Source organism: Mixophyes fleayi, chromosome 2 (assembly GCF_038048845.1).
Source record: "Mixophyes fleayi isolate aMixFle1 chromosome 2, aMixFle1.hap1, whole genome shotgun sequence".
NCBI classification, from domain to species: domain Eukaryota; kingdom Metazoa; phylum Chordata; class Amphibia; order Anura; family Limnodynastidae; genus Mixophyes; species Mixophyes fleayi.
In genome coordinates this window covers 333091515-333113263 of record NC_134403.1, presented here as the reverse complement: position 1 = coordinate 333113263, position 21749 = coordinate 333091515, and the positions used below count along the sequence as shown (strand labels likewise).

The 21749-nt window shown below is 43.0% G+C and overlaps 1 protein-coding gene across 2 annotated transcripts in view; it reads right to left on the bottom strand.

Annotated features, from left to right (window-relative positions):
- The window catches only part of PIGL (phosphatidylinositol glycan anchor biosynthesis class L), a 130326-nt gene extending 119399 nt beyond the window's left edge, over window positions 1-10927 (bottom strand). Inside the window, exons 1-2 of one of the 2 annotated variants that reach the window (XM_075196935.1) lie at window positions 10659-10927; window positions 5033-5132 (exon numbers count right to left, since the gene is read on the bottom strand). In XM_075196935.1, the coding sequence (XP_075053036.1) occupies window positions 5033-5132; window positions 10659-10878 (320 nt within the window). In that variant the 5' untranslated portion in view covers window positions 10879-10927. The remainder of the gene's footprint in view (window positions 1-5032; window positions 5133-10658) is intronic. The other variant, XM_075196934.1, reaches the window with a different exon arrangement.
- Window positions 10928-21749: the final 10822 nt, after the last annotated feature.

Genomic DNA, 21749 nt, shown 5'->3' with positions numbered 1-21749 from the left:
CAGTACACCCTTTTATTTCAAAAACTCTACAGGAATTGGGCCGATTGGCCGATTTCAAGATGGCGCCCATGTTTGGTACATACCGTAAAAGAGAGACCACGTCACCCATACCTTACTGGAGTATTCAGGTTTCCCAATTTTCTGTATAGAGTTTTTGAAATAAAAGGGTGTACTGCGACTTTTGAATCACCCTGTACTGTTGTTTCCTTTATATTAAGATCATGCGTCCAGTCCATTATAGTCCGGTATAGTAAAAGAAAAGTATTTTAATGTTTATATTCATACCTTCCCCTATATATTTGGTGGTCCTTGGTGTTAATTGTTTTTCCCTTCTATTATCTTTTTGTTTAAAATAAACAAGAACAAGCAAAAAAACAAACAATCATGTATTGTACGTATAGGTTGCAGTATCGAAAAAAACCCCAATGCCACATGTTCTCATAGAGCTTTAATCCTTTCACTAATGAGGGAATTTTAGGTCTTCATGGCCGGACCACATTTTGCTTTGCTGTGGTTAAATCAAGAATAATTATGTAACTGCTTTGTGTATCCCAGTGGATTTCATATAGTTTTCTTTTACAAAATGTATAAAGCATTACTTTGTCAAGCTATAGGATAACAAAATGTATGTACTTAATGCAAGATTTGACACATTTATAAAGCCTCAAAGCATGGGTAAAACTTTTTTTTTTAACAGTTTAAAGGTTTTTATATTTCATTTTTTTAACTAGGGAAAATTATTTCCTTCATACCAGCATCAACAAAATCAGTACAACTTGAATACAACAGTATCTGATATAATAGCCACTGTTAGATCCAGGTTAGAAAGGACCTATGAGTACTGGGTGTCATGGAAGACCTAAGACCTAGCGGCATAATCATATAGACTGCTGGCGTGACCAACAATCAGAACTTTTATACAGGAAATGAGAAAAAATGAATGTTTCCTTCATAGATTTACTTTCCACTGCAGCTCTCTTAAAAAGTAAGTACCCTAAACAATTATTCCCCCCTACAAACAGCTGAAGCTACATCCTATATGTCCAGGGCACTGCCCTAAGATCTGATAATGGGTAAAAAGGCTAACATGGAAAAGAATGGCAAATAGATTGGTGTGACGTTACCGGCCATACCACCATGTACAAATCCAGCTCCGTAGATCAACGCAGAAACTTGTCACACATGCCTCAAGCAAGATAAAGAAGCACCACCACCCTAACATGGCAATATGACGAAAAAAAGGGTAAATAACTAAATACGTCATTTTTTTAGCTCACTTTTATACTACACCATAATATGGTGGCACTATATAAGTAAGCAATGATAATAAAATATCTCTGTCTGTTTTAAATCCTATTTTGATCCTTTCCAGAACTGGCCATGTCCCCAATATACTTATATCCTTTGCCAGTAGGTTACATCCCAAAGCCGTTGTGTTCTGGGAGAGTTACCACCCCTCAGTCAAATAAGCAGGAGAGCTCTCGGAGGAGATAAATAGATAATGGGGAAGAGAAGGTAGTTTACGGTAACTGTACTGCATGTTGAGCTCTGCTAACTGTGAAACTAGCACCATGATAGAAACTCGACAGTCCTATAAGATTTTTTATAAGTTCAAAGTTGTAGAGTCCTTTATGGAACAAGAGTGGGTTAAGCTAAACTTGGAGGAAATGTAACCAGTCCACATATTGTGAACATCAACAACTACTAACTTGTGTACATCAACAACTACTAACTGGTGCGCATCAACAACTACTAACTTGTGCGCATCAACAACTACTAACTTGTGCGCATCAACAACTACTAACTTGTGCGCATCAACAACTACTAACTTGTGCGCATCAACAACTACTAACTTGTGCGCATCAACAACTACTAACTTGTGCGCATCAACAACTACTAACTTGTGCGCATCAACAACTACTAACTTGTGCGCATCAACAACTACTAACTTGTGCGCATCAACAACTACTAACTTGTGCGCATCAACAACTACTAACTTGTGCGCATCAACAACTACTAACTTGTGCGCATCAACAACTACTAACTTGTGCGCATCAACAACTACTAACTTGCGCGCATCAACAACTACTAACTTGCGCGCATCAACAACTACTAACTTGCGCGCATCAACAACTACTAACTTGTGCGCATCAACAACTACTAACTTGCGTACATCAACAACTAGCTACAACTAAGAACATCAGTGTAATCTTCCACAAAGAACAGCACTAGAACATTGATCAGACTCATTCAAAGTCCTGGCTAAACATGGTATAAAAATGGTAGACCATTTTGTTTTACTAAGTTCCTAGAGAGCAGCTCCTCCAACAAGACCGCAAGTGTCTTCTAGGAAAGAAGACAAACCAGTAATGCAAATAAAAGAGTAGCCTGTGTAAAATGACGCTTTTTGCATACTAGAAAGTTGATATTTAGGAGGAAACAGGAAATGGTAAAATGCCACTGGAGGAATAATTCAGGAGCCCAGCAAGGGACATAACTTCTACTATAAAGCAGTCTAGAGATAGATAAAGTTTGAGGCTACTGCTTAATGCTGAACCTAGCCACTTTCTGTGGCATAACCATCGGCTATACATACTCTTTCTGAAGGTCAATCTGCAGAAACGGTGACAAACCGCTTCACACTATTTATAGCAACAGTATAAAGAGGTTATCATATTAAACCACAATCTGTAATATTAGTGCTATAGCATCTGAGAAAGCAGAGGTCATCTCTATAATTGAATTATGTAATTTAAAGAAAGCAGTATATCAAAGTAAATGTGGGATGTATTCAAATAAAATAAATGTCTGTATAACCGGTGGCAGTACATATCTTGTAGGACTGAAATGACAACCCTTGTACATTTAATTTAGAACCAAAGCCATGAGAAATTGTATCCAGAAATTACAGAAATAAAATAAAAAAAAGAAAGGAAAAAGTGATGTCATAAACAAGGACCCAGGTCCTGCTCCTACAGTCACCGTGAAGAGCACCACTAAACAATTTAATTAGGATGAGAATGCCAGGGGCAGTGTTGGTGAAGATGGAGGTAATTTTTTTATTGTATTTTTGTGTATTTCATTCAGGATGATCCAAACGGCAGAAAAAACAACCTTAAATTGTAAAAACTCAAGTCCATATAAAAGATACCATTCATGTGTTTCAAAAAACATGTTACAATGATCCAACATTTGGCAAAGACGGTTCACCCGAAGACTGCAATTCGGACTTAAATTAAGTTAATCTAAGTTCTAATATCAAATTTACAGCATCAAACAAGAAAACAACAATTTGCAAATTCAACAGAACTCAAAACAGCCACTGGATAAAATGGAATTTAGCTCTAAATTATGTTTTCAGGGCCTGCATGTGTCCCTCTCCCTTCTAGTTCACAGCTCTCAGCTCCTACTATTAATTTCAGCTGCAAATAATCAATGCAAGTCAGCGTTAAGCTGCCGTGGTGAATGCAGCCAGTAACAATATAAATATACTCTAAACTAAATAACGCAGTCCTCTTCCCAATTGTGAGTGTGAGGCCCTCACTAGGATTTATCCATTCAGATTGTACCACAGGATTATAATTGTGACCTGCCTCCTCTAAATCATCATCTGAAACGCTTTGGAAAGGGAGCTAATCTATATGCAGTAAACAAGCACTATGGGAGAGTAAAGCTGGGTACACACTACAGGTTGTTCACCCAATTATCAGGCCAATCACACGAGTATCGATTGTTAGGTCCGATATCGCATTAGTGTGTACTCTTCCATGATCATGTGTTATCATACCAAAGCACATCTATCATTTCATTTGATTTCTAACTAGACTAAAAATCTCTGTAAATGATGGAACGATGTCAGGCAAATTCTGCTGTGTGCATGCACTCACTACCAGCAGTGTAGGCAGATCTCTATGGAGGTCACAAAGCCACAATCTTTTCAGCAGATGGTTATGACAGATGAAGAGCACAGATCTGAAGGTAAATCTTGTGTGTACACATGAATCGGCATGCTGATCAGGACTTTAAGTCGTTGGTAAAATCGTTACAGATGTTGCATCAGAAGAAATTTTCTGTAGTGTGTACCCAGCTTTACTCTTGGGGGTATATTTACTAAACTGAGGGTTTGAAAAAGTGGAGATGTTGCCTATAGCAACCAATCAGGTTCTAGCTGTCATTTATTTACTACATTCTACAAAGTGACAGCTAGAATCTGATTGGTTGCTATAGGCAACATCTCCACTTTTTCAAACCCGCAGTTTAGTAAATCTAGCCCTTAGAATCAATCTGCTATTAGCAATCAGAATGACAACTTCATGATACTATATAATTTTTTTAAGAAGAATTGCAATGGAATATAACTGGATAATTTTGCTGAACATTTAATGAATAGTTCCAGTTTACTGATAAAATAATGCAAACTAAGTACTTAATTTATATCAAGGTTATGTCATTTATATTGGTTATAGTAGAACACATCGCAAGATCTCCATAAAAATTACAGAGTGACGATCTTTCCAGCAGTTGGTTATGACAGATGTAGAGCACAGATCTGAAGGTAAAATTGTGCAGGTGTGTACACATGATTCAAATAAGATCAGAATCAATTGTATGGGAGAGAAAATCACCTAAATGAGGAAAATGATGTCAGATCCAGTTCATCTGCTCTTATTGAACCAAAAAAATGTACAAACTAGGAAACTGGTATATGTATTCAGATGTAAAGAAACGATTTTAGAATCTCTGGCGTATAACAGTTGTCTTACTTTTAATCAACCTTCTCCATTAGACACCAAGAAGGACGTATTTGTAAAATAAGAAACTGAACTATAAACAGCTAAGATAAATAAGGAAATAAATAAGGAAGGAAAGAAGTAAGAGAGGTTTTGCTATGTCCCTTTTGTTATCATTTGTGGTTGATACATTTAATCATATTGATGTACCGCTTACTGACACAACAATAAGCTTCAACCCCAAACTTTGCAGGACAGTTCAGCATAACTCTTAAATATCATACTGGTGTTAAATTAGTTACCTGTGGTCAATAAGCGTAACATTGGAAATAGGGACTCCTAAAACAGCACAGCTCTGAATCAGCTCTTTCTTACGAATCTCTCCTTGATTGTAGTAATTGCCTACGAAAAATAAATATATTAACCCTACGGTTTGCTTTCTGTTCTACACAATCTTCCCTATTATTACAAGTTTCAGCTTAGATATGTAAATCATTTCTAACACTGTTTGCAAAGCAATACTTTGCCTCAGACACACAAAATGTAACTAAGACCAAATACACAGTAACGCATAGCAACCACAAATGTGCTTTTTATTTTTAAATTGCAGGAGACTTTATTAATGCTAATTGCTGATCGGTTGCTATGGGTTACAGCACTTTCAATAATACAAAAAATTATATAGTCCCAGGGAGGCGCACTATCAACTTGGAAATTATTTTCCATAGAGCCCCATTCCCTGGGGCTCCTCTGTTGTCTCACGTCCTGGCTGTACACTTGTGGGGAGAGGGACCAATCACAAGACAAAGTTCTGGGAAGAAATAAAGGAATTCTGGGAAAAAGATAATAATCACTGAAACTGTACTAAATACTAGCACCAGTATAGTAATGGTAATGCCATTTAACAAGATTATTTTTATACATTATAGATATTATATAGGAGTTAATTATTTCCTGTGTTCTTGTAAATTTCCTATACCTGTAAATATTATGTACTTTTATAAATGTGAACAGTCTTACACCATTCACCCAACAGGCGATAGGCTAATCTTAGTGTAATGTATAGGAGCTGAAAATATAAACAATAGTCTAGGGAAGGCGAGAGGGTAAACATTCATAATAAAGCAGATTTTAAAGATAAGAAACACTAAAGCTGGGTACATGTCTATGCAATCTTACTTCAGATGCAAGTTCTGTAACGATTTCACCAACAATTGAAAGTCCCGAGCATGCAGATTCATGTGTACCCACCTACACAATGTACCTTCAGATCTGTAATTTTGATCTCTCATAACCATCTGCTGGAAAGATCGTGACTCTAGCGCTATCTGCCTACACTGTTGGGGGTAAGTGTCTACACTGTAGGTGGTAAGTGTCTACACTGTAGGTGATAAGTGCCTACACTGGTGGGGGCAAGTGCCTACACTGTAGGTGATAAGTGCCTACACTGGTGGGGGCAAGTGCCTACACTGGTGGGGGCAAGTGCCTACACTGGTGGGGGCAAGTGCCTACACTGGTGGGGGCAAGTGCCTACACTGGTGGGGGCAAGTGCCTACACTGGTGGGGGCAAGTGCCTACACTGGTGGGGGCAAGTGCCTACACTGGTGGGGGCAAGTGCCTACACTGTAGGTGATAAGTGCCTACACTGGTGGGGGCAAGTGCCTACACTGGTGGGGGCAAGTGCCTACACTGGTGGGGGCAAGTGCCTACACTGGTGGGGGCAAGTGCCTACACTGGTGGGGGCAAGTGCCTACACTGGTGGGGGCAAGTGCCTACACTGGTGGGGGCAAGTGCCTACACTGGTGGGGGCAAGTGCCTACACTGGTGGGGGCAAGTGCCTACACTGTTGGTGGTAAGTGCGTACACTGTTGGTGGTAAGTGTGTACACACTTCCGCATGTGTCCAACATTGTTCCATTGTTGATCATGATATTTAGGACGTTTAAAAAACCAAAATCAACAGATGCGATGTGTTTTGGCAACAGATGCGATGTGTTTTGGCCAGATAAAATATGATCGTGGGAACGTACACACTCTTGAAATATCTGAACAAACGGTCATGGATCGTGTGATCTACACGAAGATTGCATGGGTGTGTACCCAGCTTAAATGTGGCTGACAACAGCTTTCTGTTAATGAGCTGAAACATATATATATATATATATATATATATATATATATATATATATATATATATATATATGACTTTGGCGTGAGTCGGTCAGCTTAACATATATTGCAATATGGGTAACAACCATTCCCTGTTTTTAATATAGAAAAGTAGTTAGAACAGCATTGATTGTGCAGAAATCAATGGAAAAAAACAATATAAATTTGGGGGCGAGTTTTATGTTATTCTCAAACACAGGTTATAATGCAACATACGGAGATTTATTAAAATAATGTGTATCTTACAATAGGTTATTTGGCTGCTAACAAACTGACCCTAGTGTGTGTGTATATTAGGGAATTTAGACTGTAAGCCCCAATGGGGCAGGGACTGATGTGAGTGAGTTCTTTGTACAGCGCTGCAGAATCAGTGGCGCTATATAAATAAATGGTGATGATGATGATAATGGTGTTGAAATATTCAGAAATACCATACATGGATAGAGGGGAAAATAGCACTTTGCAAAGTCTGGTAATAAAACAAAACACGCAAAACATTATCCGACTACATACAGCCTCATTCTCAGCATAACAGCCTGGTAACGAAAACCTACAGTCCCATGCACACTATATAGAGTAATGTGCCCAGCATAACAAGCCTCAGGGTCAATATATAGTTTGTTTGTGTCTTGAATAGTTTAATTGGCTATATATACGAAATGAGGGACACTTTGGAACTCTGTTGCATTAAATAAGGCACACTGATATGATGATCAAATATGTATATATGCTTAGAAACAGATGATAGACCATAAATGTCAAAAAATAAGACAGGCTACGACTATGGTCTATCATTTTTCTGTGAACTTAAAAAAGAAGTGCAGACTTTCTCTTTTCAAAAGGGTTTTACGATCCCTCATCTCATGTTTAAGCTGCGGTATCCCATGTGCTCACAAGAATAAACACACCAACAGTTTAAACGGAGGGTGAACCGATTTCATGTCCAGCAATGAAAGAATCCATAAACAGAAACATTGAAAAGTCTTCTGATAAGAACCATAAAGGTGCAATATTGTTCAGTACTAACCTAAAATTCCACAATAACTTGTAAATTATTACCTCCCATCTCCATTAAAGACAACTGTAGTCTTTCCCACATTGTGAAGACACTAAAGGCCATTTATAAACCACAAAATATAAAAACACATAGGTCCTGATTCATTAAGGCACATATCTGCCGATTTTCAGCGTACCATACACAAAATCACTCTGCACATGTCCTGAACTGGGACATACGTCAGTAAACACAGCCCTGTCTGCTCCGTGTTTATACGCAAAGGACACTTACTGCAGTCTACGATTTTGAAGAGTGAACGGGGCACGGAAGGGGTGTTTGGTCGTAGTTTAGTCAATGTACAGTAAGGGCCTGCCAAACTCCAGTGTACGCAGCCACGTCTGAGTGAAGCCCTGGGCATCGCAAAGTTACTTGCTTTTATGCTGTATCTCATGCTCCAGCTAAAGGGATAGTCTGAGTCCTGAGCAGTAGTGATGTCAGTCTCGTATGAATGCTATATGTGTTTGCGATCACAAGCAACTGTAAAAATGTATTTTATGTTCAGTAGACATTAAGAACATCCTAAAAAATGCATTTCATGAGGGAGGGGGGAAACACTTTTTTTTTTACTGTTTTATCATTAGTGGTTATATTATGAACAGGTGACAGTAATTCAATATATATTTCTTTTCTCTGCGTTATTTTGCGAATTTATAAACCACATAGGTATTGGACGTATCATGCAGTGTCTTGTGTAGTAGAGCACAGCAGATATACACCTGAATTCAACAGTGCACGTATCTTCAGATCTGTGCCTTGATGAATTTGAGCGTGCACAAAGCCTAAATATGTGCATTTAATACCAAACGCAGGTTGTGCGCAGCATGCGTGCCTTGATGAATCAGGCCAATAGTGTTATATGGCAGCACAGTGGCTAAGTGGTTAGCACTTTTGCCTTACAGCACTGGGGTCATGAGTTAAATTCCCGGCCATGGCCTTATCTGTGAGGAGTTTGTATGTTCTCCCCGTGTTTGCGTGGGTTTCCTCCGGGTGCTCCGTTTTCCTCCCACACTCCAGATACATACTGGTAGGTTAATTGGCTGCTAACAAAAATTGACCCATGTGTGTGTGTGTGTATGTTAGGGAATTTAGACTGTAAGCCCCAATGGGGCAGGGACTGATGTGAGTGAGTTCTCTGTACAGCGCTGCGCAATTAGTGGTGCTATATAAATAAATGGTAATTATAATAATAATACCTAACGTCACAAACTGCTGCAGAAGGTTTAACAGGAGGATGATGGGCATGATTGTTTAAGTATGTCCTCCAATTATTTCATGTGCTATTTATGTAGATCAGTAATACAAAGCCTGTGATGTGTTTTAATGTTAAACAGTGACTTTATTTGTTCTCTAAGGGCTCATTCATTCTCAAACTCAGTAACGATTCATGATCACTGATCCCTGTGCAAAACACAAGCGCTAGTTAAATGACCAATAGTGGCAAGCGCAGCGAGAGAAAAATAATGCTTGTGTAAACAGCGCCTGTATTTGGCACCGTGTTCATTGATCGCTGTAGCATTTTGAGAGCACTCTCTTTGCACTGTACCACTGTAAGGTACATTTATAAAAGTGATCTTAGTTGTAAAAAGAAGACACAATCAAATGTGGTTTTCAATAGGTTCAAAATGACTTTTGTTAACAAAAATTTGGAAAGCAAGTCTAGCTGCACAAAAATGTTGCCAATCTGTTTAATTGGGCGACAATTATTTCCAGGCCTTAAAGCATAGTTGCCTACTCTCCCGGAATGTCCGGGAGACTCCCGAATTTTTCTCAGTTCTCCCGGACTCTCGGGAGAGCAGGCAAAAATCCCGGATCCAGCGTCTCCCCGTTGTTGTAGGTGGTGGGGGCGGGGCTAACCGCAGCATCGTGGTCCTGCCCCCTGCTGCGATTGGCCAGAATTTCTCATGATTGGCAGGGGCGGAGCCTAACGGCACATCCCCGCGTGACCACGCCCCCTCGACGGACCCCCTCCCGGACGGCTGGCTTTAAAAGTTGGTAAGTATGCCTTAAAGCAGGTCCGTAGCTAGGGCTGTACGACAGGGGCGACCGCCCAGGGCGCAACGCTGAAGGGGGGCGCAATTTAGGAATATTTTAGGTTAGTTAAAATTGAGGGCTAGGGAGGCGGCATTTCTCTTTCTCGCCCCAGGCGCTAGAATTCTTAGTTACGGTTCTGCCTTAAAGAAAGACTTTTACGGTATACCGTGATCAGAACACTTATTCTCTGCCTTAAAGCAACATTACTACGTGTGTCACAGCTACGTTCTTGCACACCTGTGACTACAGCACTGAAAACTTGTTCCAGGGTCAGGATAAAGAAAATAATGCATGATGGTTGGTAAACATGATGGCACAAGAAAAAAATAAACTAAATAGAACTTTTACACCAAAACAACTAAGACTACACTATCATAAATATACTAGAGTTAGGATAAATATCAGATTTCTTCTAAAATGGTATTCTGGCCATGCCATTTAACTGATATTTAGAATAATATATACTGAACTGTGGAGCTGACGCTTAAAAAAAATATGGTTAACTATTTGAGCAAAGTAATATTGTGCATTAAACATATGGAAACTTCTATGTCTTGTTGGAGAGGAAATAAGAAAAGAATAAGATGATGAGTGTTCATCAAGGCGGGTGTTGCCGACACCCATAATACACCCCAAACTCCAGCACCAGGTGCCCAGCTCCTGTGTGCATACCTGTGGTGCAGCAGAGCACAGACAGGGGGCGCTGTTCCTGCAGCAGGCCGAGGATAGACGGGGCAAAAAACATGCACTCGTCATCTGGGTGAGCGATGAGCAGCAGCGGAGCCCTGACCCCCGGGAGCAGACCCACTGCCCGGTCACACAGAGCGTCCCTCCAGCGGCTGCAGGCATACCACAGCAGCGATATCACCACCACCACCGCGACAGCCAGCATCGCGGAACAGAGTGCTCTTACAAACACATGACGGCTGGAAACAAGGGAAGCAGAACAAGGTTCCACAGCTGCAGCTGCAGCCAGGTCGTGCAGGACTCAGACCCTGCATGTACTTAATTATATGTTCTGTAGATAACACAGGAGTAATTCCATGCACAATGCTGTCTATTGCCACTATCATATGTTACCTGACCCTGCTATAACTTGGATCTGAGTATTATGTACTATAGGAATGCCACAATGAATGCCTATGTCTGAATCTGAAATAGAGGTTGATCCATTGTAAAATTCACACGTTTGTGTAATAGTTACCCAGGTGACAACTGTCCGAAATTGGCAGGTACAGTCATCATCATCATTTATTTTTTTTATAGCGCCACTAATTCCGCAGCGCTGTACAGAATACTCATTCACATCAGTCCCTGCCCCATTGGAGCTTACAGTCTAAATTCCCTAACATACACACAGACAGACAGACAGAGAGAGAGATTAGGGTAAATTTGATAGCAGCCAATTTACCTGCTTGTATGTTTTTGGAATGTGGGAGGAAACCGGAGCACCCGGAGGAAACCCACACAAACATGGGGAGAACATACAAACTCCACACAGATAAGGCCATGGTCGGGAATTGAACTCATGACCCCAGTGGTGTGAGGTAGAAGTGCTAACAACGTAGACATAAAAATATGTTTCTAGACATTTTTACCCAGTATAAAAAAAAAATGTAGATTTACCATGGTAAAAAAGTAAATTGCCAAATTTGCTCATAGTAATCAGAACGCTTGATGTTTTTGGTAAGTATTCAAGGCGTATTCACACCACAATCACTATTAAAATTTTTTTAAAATGGACCCCCTTCTAAAAAACAATGAATATTTTTTTTCCCTTAACATTCCCGCACAAAAATAAAATCAGGAAATGAAATATCAATAACTAAAACATCTAAAATATAAAAATATGAAAGGAGATGGAAGGTAATATAAAAGGTCTGATGGCAATGCTGTTTGAAAATATTCATAGTCGGAGAAGCCTAAGATTTTAAACGTTTGAGATTATATCAATGTCTAACTATATTACAGTTTTGATTGTTGGGGTTGGTACATAAAATTAGTAATCTGAATAAAATATTTATATCACCTAAACATAAAGAAGCGACATACTCTGCAGCGTATTACAGTTGGGAACATAAGACTGGATAATAACAGGCAGATAAGCAGGTAATAGAACTCTGTTCTCAAGCTTACTATTTATAGGAAAATATTAGTTTGATGCTTGAGTTTAAGTGCCACACATTACATAATGGTCCAACTAGACTGCAAAGGGAATTAAACGTAACATTATCTGTATCCGGACCTTCCTTTCTCAGGATGCCACCAAATCCATTATTCACACACTCATCATTTCCCGTCTTAATTATTGTAACCTTCTCAGCGGCCTTCCCCTGCTCCCACCTTGCTCCCCTCCATTCTATACTCAACTCGGCTACGAGACTTCTTTTCACGCCGCTCTTCCTCTGTTTCCCTTTCCCTTGCAGAATCCTTTTCAAACTCCTCATCTTCACATACAAGGCCCCCTCCCACTCCACTGCCCCTTATATCTCCAATCACACTCCTGCCCGTTCCCTGTGATCGGCCAATAACCATCACCTCATCCCACGCCAGAATTCAAAATATCTCCCAGGCTGCCCCCATCCATTGGAATGACCTCCCTCTCTCTAGCCGACTGTCCCCTAACCTGTGCACCTTCAAACGGGCACTTAAAACTCATCTGTTCCTCAAAGCCTACCAGCCATCCACCTAACCTTCTCCATGCTTGTTCTTCTCATCTCCCTCTTCCCCTGTCCCTCTACGCACTCCTCTTGCACCTGATCCCCTCCACTGACTTCCTTGTGTGTCTGCTGTCTGTTTCCCCTCCCTCTAGTATTTAAGCTCTTACGAGCAGGACCCTCTTCCCTCCTGTCTCAATTCTTATTACTTCTGCTGCAGCTACATTGATACTGGTCTTGCTTAGAGCCTTTTGAGCCTTGGTAGTACTTTTTTATTGTTCTGTGCTGTTTACTCTGGAAGGTCTATTGTGTGTAATATATGCCGCGCTGTGGAAGCCTTGTGGCGCCTTATAAATAAAGGTTAATAATACATTTTACATTAACCGTGTAGAGGGGTGGTAATCTGGTAGGATATCTGAAGGAGGTTATGAAGGTGGTTCGGGAACTTGATAAGCTTGCCTGAAGATGTGTGTTTTTAGGGAACACTTGAAAGTTTGGAGCCTAGGAGAAAATGTAGTTGTATAAGGGAGGTCGTTCCATACTTGTAAATGGGAGCAGGTAATGAGTGTGGATGAGTGGAGCAGATCTAGGACAGTGCAGAGCAGTCGGTCACATTAGGATATATTTTGAGGGAAGTGATGTATATTGGTGCAGTTTTATTAATGGTTTTGTAGTTTAGTGAAGAAAGAAAGAAACGAGTAGCCTTGTACAAGTAAACAAATAAATTGTTGGTCCAAGGTCCAAAATTTGATGCCAAACAGTAGAATTATTTCTTGGAGTGGATGCCAGCAACCATAATTTGCTAGTATAAGTATTTTATATCCAATTCAGTAAAGTACAGGTAACCAATGCTGGGACTGGCAAAGAAGAGCAGCAGTAGAAGAATATGGGAGGAAAATTAGTTTAGGCAGTGCATTCAAAATGTATTGTAGGGGTGAAAGTCCAGTAACAAAAGAATTGCAATAGTCAACGCTAGAGGGTATGAGTGCATGAATTCAAGTTTTTACATGGTCTTCAATTCATGGAGCCGTTTCTTAGATGCATTGGATGTGGGGAACAAAGGACAAGTCTGAGTCAAAGATGACATATAGGCAGCAAGCATGAAGGGTAGGGTTTATTGTCATGTTGTCTACAGAAACAGATGCCAGGTATGTAGCTTTTATTGAATGGGTGAAAGATTATCTCAGTTTTGGAAAGATTGGTTTTGAGGTGGCAAGAGGACATATAAGATGAAATACCAGAATGATACTAATTTTAACCCACTTAAAAATGTTGCCCAAATGTAATTGGTTTCATGAAAACATAAAGAGATAGGGGCCTCTTTAATAATTGCCGGAATTTTGGCCCACAAAGTATCATCTGTCATCACAACGATGACAGATGACCCTTCTGGGCAATTTACTAATAAAGTCATGTTGGGACAGTGCTTCCGATAGGAGGCTGTCGCAGCGATTATTTTTTGTTCCCTAAAGCCATTTTCAGATAACAGCGCAGGAGACAGGAGCAACGCTGCCGGAAAGGGATCTGAAGTTCCCTCTCCTGCGATGGTTTACCCATAGAATGCAATGATGACATCTGCCATTGGGCAGCACAGAGGCTTAGTGGTTAGCACTTCTGCCTCACAGCACTGGGGTCATGAGTTCGATTCCCAACCATGTGTGGAGTTTGTATGTTTTCCAAGTGTTTGTGTGTTTCCTTCCACACTCCAAAAACATACCAGTAGATTATTTGGCTGCTATTAAAATTAACCTTAGTCTCTCTCTCTCTCTCTCTGTGCGTTAGGGAATTTAGACTGTAAGCTCCAATGGGGCAGGGACTGATGCGAGTTCTCTGTACAGCGCTGCTGAAGTAGTGGTGCTATATAAATAGCTGATGATGACAATTGGGCTCAGGCACGAAAGCTTTATAAAAATTGCCCAGACCGCAGCCATTCTTGAGTATTATGGGGAGTACGTTTTAATACGGTAATTTGCCAAATGCAGGAGATATCTACGATATATCCTGCGTTAAGCTTTTATTAAAAGAAAAGTTAATAAAAAATTCCTAAACCATGCGGAAAAATCAGTTTCCGCATGGTTTAGGGCTTCATAAATAGGCCCTATAGTTAGAATCAAAATAGTATTAAAACAGCACTTTAATATAATTATAAATCCATATCTTAAAACAACATATTTGGCAGCAGTAATTATAGGCTTTACTATTTAACCTGTCACATCTGGTATTTGTTTGTGGTGACTGCTGTATACAATAGAAATAAATTAATTTTCCTAAAATATTACACCTTTTATTGAATTTCTTAAACTACAATGATTGATTCATGCTCTTACATACCCTGTTATTCTTTGAATATGCCTTCTCTACCAAAGCCAGTCATATGCACAGGCTCTAGATATATTATTTACTATTCTATTCTGTATAGAGGAGTCTTCTCTTTTGTACCTTTTACTCATCCTATGGCTTGTTTCTTTTGCCTGTATGTTTCCTATCATCTTTGAAACTGTCAATTGATTTTTTTTTTGGACAAATATAAAAGGTCCTAACCCCCCCCCAAAAAAAACCCAAAAACAAACAAACCTAGTAATCTGTGAGATTATTTTGGTGTTCTTTCTTCGCATACATGTGTAATTGGGTGCCCAGTGTAGCTCCAGTACTAGAAAAATACAGCATAAATATAATAAAAAACATCATCCTTGAATGACTTGCTTCACCATAAGGTACCATATAGGATGAAGGTGGCCCCAGATGCACGAAAAAATTCTGTCTTTCAACAAGTGATTCTTGACCCCTAACTATCCATGTTCCAAACCAAAGCTGCAAAACACCCTTTGTAAAAGCCAGATGCTGTCAAAAGCATATACCTATTGAAATGTATGAAAATAAAATGTCCACACACCCTATTAATTGTACCTGAGCTTGAGAAAAGCATGGGTTGGATAAATCTCATATTCCCATCGGATCATGTCCACCTGTGTTCTCTTTCTTTACACACTGGAATCTGTTGATTGTGAACGACGGTATCCCTCTACAAGCAGAGGTTTCACAGTAACAGCACATTTTAAACCTGTGCATGGAAACTAGTCACCAAGAACTGGTTGTTAATATTAAGCTGTTCTATTACTGTGATCAGTTTTATTTTCCAGAAACTCCTATGACATCAGCATAAGCTATAGTGTGGTTCCAGCTTCAGCAACAATACAGTGTGTCATTATACTATATTTATGAGCTCTAATAACTGAGAACAAGTTCTATTGGCTCCTGGTAGATACAAAAGAGAGTGAGCCAATGGACAATGCCTTGGGTCATTCGCTGGCATCCTGGTGTGGGCACAGGCTGCCCAATGGTGTTATGAAAACAGGCAAAAAGTGTGATAGAAGCACAGTATAGCAATATGATGTTCATGTGAGTGTTATGTTTAGGTATTTACTGTAAAAAGTTTGTGCATCTCACAATTTGCTTGTTAAAACATTCCAAGGTTCTGCCATCTGTCTACTTTAAAGTAACATGAAAAGACTAAAATTAATATATGCAAGACTGTAATACCAAGCTGAATGTGTATGAAATAACTGGTGTTATAATTGACTACATTTGTCCACAAATCCTTATCTGTGTGGAGTTTGTATGATGTTTGCAGGGGTTTCCTCCCACACTCCCCAAACATAGCGGTAGGTTAATTAGCTGTAGCCAAAAATAACCCTAGTCTGTGTGTTTGTCTGTCTCTGTGTCAGTGATGATGATGGCATTTTCAGCTTTATGACCTGTATGTGATCCCATCAGGGCACAGTCCTGAAGATGTGGGAGAGGATTCAGGGCTCTGTAGTGAAATAGGAAGATAATTGATATTTGCAATAAAGAGTCAGCATAACATTGAACAATGTATTTTACTACCCATGTTGTTCATATCTGAAAATTTCATTTTAGGGTTTTAGTTGACTTTTCAAGGACACATATTTAGTACCCCTATAACCAGGTGAAAGGGGTAAGACTTTTTGAAGTACATTTCATATAATTGAAGCCATTGTAAAATAAAATGTGCAGAGCCACAATATAGTGATTTACATGACTTTGGCAATAAATACCAGTGACAGGATGGGCTTACTCTGCCACCCTTTCTTGTTTGTTTATCTTTTTATTATTACTATAATTTTTTATTTTTACCTACAGTAACCAGTACTGACAGCTCCTATTAGTGTTATTTGGCCTCCAGCCACTTTGAAAGCACTGCATTGTGTAATGTAGATGGAATTTAAATAATTGTAAAAACTATTTACATGCTAAAGATTTAGTTTAAATAAAGAAGTGGAAAAAAAAAGACAAGAATTACAAGTTTAATAAACTTTTTTAACTTTTCAATATATATACAAAAGTAACTTAAGATGCAATATTATATATTTTTCCTATAAAGAACAAGGTAGTTTTGCATCACACGACAATCTCTCTCACACATACAAAAAAATAAAAACAAGGAAAGAAGCTGTTCTTTCCTTAAGAGGAAGATACATAGGAGGTGCTTTTAAAAGCAAAAAAGGTACAAAAACAAATTAGTTGCTATAAGGATACCATTTAGCAGCTATAGTACAGATGATGGCATAAAATGTCCAAGAGCAAAAGCGCTTTTCATCAGATGTGCCTGAAATGCGGTGCCATACTACCGCCTGCACTCTGTTGTCTATACTAGAATGTAGACTCTGTGGGGCATATTCAATTGTTAAAAAGTTCTGCGGCGTTAAAACTAGTACAGTTCATACGGTAAAATCTAGCTGGATTTCGGCTCGCGGCTCAGGGAGCTGCGAGCTGAAACCCAGCGAGTAATCTACCGTATTAACTGTTTTTCCGTGCACGATTACCGTAATAACGGGATTTTCGGCGTTTACGCCGAAAATTGAATATGCCCGTGTGTGTATATATAAAAATTAAGATTTCTAAATAAATTATGTGAAAGGTAATAGAATTACCAATAAATATAAAATAAACAATGTAAGGGCAGGGTCCATTGCTCTAACCACCTCACGTGTGCGAGGACCATAGTGAGATGTGCTCCGGAAGAGTTAATACCAAGCGACAGAGGGGTTAATTTACTGGCCCTAGCTGCGGCATGTATAAAGCAAGTAATTTAACTGTGCTCCGTGGCGCCAGGAGAGTAATTACTGACGCCACAACATTAAAGGGGGGTTAACTCCCATCGTGGAGCACCAGGGTGTGTAAAAATGTATATTTATAAGGAAGTGTAAATGTGCATCTCTCTGATAGGTCCAGTGGGGACCCATGGGCCTCTATGATAGTGTTATATTGCTGCTTGGTTACCATTTGCGGGAACGAGAGCACTGTGGTGACAAGGTGTCCCCTGATCCCTGATAGTCCTGTGGGGGACTGCAGGAGCAGCCCCGAGTTCAGCGGCTTCCAGCCACCCCCAATTCAGTAGCTTCCGGAGGGTCTTCTAATGGTGCCGCCTGGATTTAAGAGAGTCCCAGCCTGCAAATCAGTATACGAGAGCTGGAGGAGCTCCAGCCTAGGATCTGCTGGCCCGAGATCTGGCTGCCTACTACCCAGAGCCAATATTGGCTACAAGGGAAAGCTAGATCCCTGGGCAAGTTCCCTGGAAGTTGAAGTATTTTCAGGCTGGAGGGTTAACGATAAATCTCCCACCCTAGACATAGTGACATCAGGGGTGGAGAGGATGATGAGCCCCCTCTCCCTGGCAGCTCGTGGAGAAGGGGGAAATACATTTCCTCCTGCCACTAGCAACAAGGTTAAAGGTGTGAAACCTCTTTAGACTAATGCACATACTAGCTGCATAAATCAGCCTGGGTTGGTTAATTGTGCAATAGGCTGGATTATGCGAGTTGTAGATTTACCCATATTTAAGAATCAAGTAACGTTATAGGTACTATGTATTTCATATCCCACATTATCATGTAGGATAAATGCATATCACTGTAGTATGAAGCAGTATACAGAAGTCTGGTAGTGTCTCTTTATAGTGGCAGGTAAATTACTACACTTGTTGGTTCTTGTTATTACCAGTGACAACTGAACTATCCCTCTTAGCATTCAATTAATCAGAGGTATTTTCAAAGTTTCGTAATATCACTTCATGAATTGACACCATAAAAGAGCAAAACCACATTAGAAAATTCCAGAAGGTGTCCTTTCTCCCTATGGACCGCTGCTGTGGGAGAAGTCAAGTCACAAAGATATAAACATCCAGGAGTCACAAGCACTATTTGAAGGCTTCCTTAAACAGATGAGCTTTCAACAGGGTGTTGCAGTTAGAGAGAGAATACTTGCTAGACATTCAGTTAAAGAGTTCCAGGTGTAGTGTGAAGCATATGTCCCGAGAGCTTTGGTAACCTAGGAAGAGACGAAGGTTGGTGTAAGCAGAGAGTTGGGATGTAGTGAGATTGTAAGCGACAGAAAGGGCTGCAGTTGGAGAGGGCGCTCGAGCATCAGAAAGGACAGCGGGGGTGCAGAGTGCGGCGGTTGGCAGGAGGGGGTCAACGCAGAGAGGGCGGCTGGAGAGGGTCAACGCAGAGAGGGCGGCTGGAGGGGGTCAACGCAGAAAAGAGCCGACAGGGACGGAATGTGCAGAAAACCTGGCGAGCAGGGGGCTTGAGAGAAAGAATAGCTGGTGTGCAGGGGTGGCATTTGAGAAACTGGTGGGAAGAGAGGGCATGTGCCCCCCCTATTGCGCACACAAGCCATTCCCCTCACCCCCCCCACTTGCGCACACAAGCCATTCCCCTCACCCCCCCACACAAGCCATTCTATTCCCTACACATGCCCACCCCCCCCACCTGCAGGCGGGCTATCCTCCACACATGCAGGCTATCCCCTACACATGCCCACCCCTACCCCACCTGCACGTGGGCTATCCCCTACAACACCAGCACGCAGGCTATCCCCTACACATCTCCTACCCCCCCCCCCCTGCACACGGGCTATCCCCCACACATACCCCCCCTGCACACGGGCTATCCCCCACACATACCCCCCCTGCACATGGGCTATCCTCTACACATGCCCCCCCCCCCCTGCACACGGGCTATCCCCCACACATACCCCCCCTGCACACGGGCTATCCCCCACACATACCCCCCCTGCACATGGGCTATCCCCCACACATGCCCCCCTGCACACAGGCTATCCCCCACACATGCCCCCCCCTGCACACGTGCTATCCCCCACACGCCCCCCCCCTGCACACGGGCTATCCCCTACAGATGCCCCCCACCCCCCTGCACACGGGCTATCCTCTACACATGCCCCCCCTGCACCTGGGCTATCCTCTACACATGCCCCCCCCCCTGCACCTGGGCTATCCTCTACACATGCCCCCCCCCTGCACCTGGGCTATCCTCTACACATGCCCCCCCCCTGCACACGGGCTATCCTCTACACATGCCCCCCCCCCCTGCACCCGGGCTATCCTCTACACATGCCCCCCCTGCACACGAGCTATCCTCTACACATGCCCCCCCCCTGCACACGGGCTATCCTCTACACATGCCCCCCCCCTGCACACGGGCTATCCTCTACACATGCCCCCCCCCCCTGCACCCGGGCTATCCTCTACACATGCCCCCCTGCACCCGGGCCATCCTCTACACATGCCCCCCCCCTGCACACGGGCTATCCCCAACACATGCCCCCCCCTGCACACGGGCTATCCCCAACACATGCCCCCCCCCCTGCACACGGCCTATCCCCTACACATGCCCCCCCCCTGCACACGGGCTATCCCCTACACACGCACCCCCCCCTGCACACGGGCTATCCCCTACAGATGCCCCCCACCCCCCTGCACACGGGCTATCCTCTACACATGCCCCCCCTGCACCTGGGCTATCCTCTACACATGCCCCCCCCTGCACCTGGGCTATCCTCTACACATGCCCCCCCCCTGCACCTGGGCTATCCTCTACACATGCCCCCCCCCTGCACACGGGCTATCCTCTACACATGCCCCCCCTGCACCCGGGCTATCCTCTACACATGCCCCCCCCCCTGCACACAGGCTATCCCCTACACATGGCCTACCCCCAACACATGCCCCCCCCTGCACACGGGCTATCCCCTACACATGCCCCCCCCCTGCACACGGCCTATCCCCTACACATGCCCCCCCCTGCACACGGGCTATCCTCTACACATGCCCCCCCCTGCACCCGGGCTATCCCCTACACATGCCCCCCCCCCTGCACACGGGCTATCCTCTACACATGCCCCCCCCCCTGCACACGGGCTAATCCTCTACACATGCCCCCCCCCCTGCACACGGGCTAATCCTCTACACATGCCCCCCCCCCTGCACACGGGCTATCCTCTACACATGCCCCCCCCCGCACACGGGCTATCCTCTACACATGCCCCCCCCGCACACGGGCTATCCTCTACACATGCCCCCCCCTGCACACAGGCTATCCCCTACACATGCCCCCCCTGCACACAGGCTATCCCCTACACATGCCCCCCCCTGCACACAGGCTATCCCCTACACATGCCCCCCCCTGCACACAGGCTATCCCCTACACATGCCCCCCCCCTGCACACAGGCTATCCCCTGCACATGCCCCCCCCCTGCACACGGGCTATCCCCTACACATGCCCCCCCCCCCTGCACACAGGCTATCCCCTACACATGCCCCCCCCCCCTGCACACAGGCTATCCCCTACACATGCCCCCCTGCACACAGGCTATCCCCTACACATGCCCCCCGCACACAGGCTATCCCCTACACATGCCCCCCCTGCACATGGGCTATCCCCTACACATGCCCCCCTGCACACAGGCTATCCCCTACACATGCCCCCCCCCCCCCCCCCTGCACACAGGCTATCCCCTACACATGCCCCCCTGCACACAGGCTATCCCCTACACATGCCCCCCCCCCCTGCACACGGGCTATCCCCTACACATACCCCCCTGCACACGGGATTGTACCCTCAAATGCCTCCTTTTCACCACTATTCTCCACGTCTTCTTACCTGGTTCTCAGTAGCTTTCAGCAGCTACACAGACACAAGCACATTTGCAGCAGCCGCCTCCCCTGTGTACCACGTGACTCCAGCAGTCACATGACCGGTGATGTCAGCAGGTCCTTCCGATGCA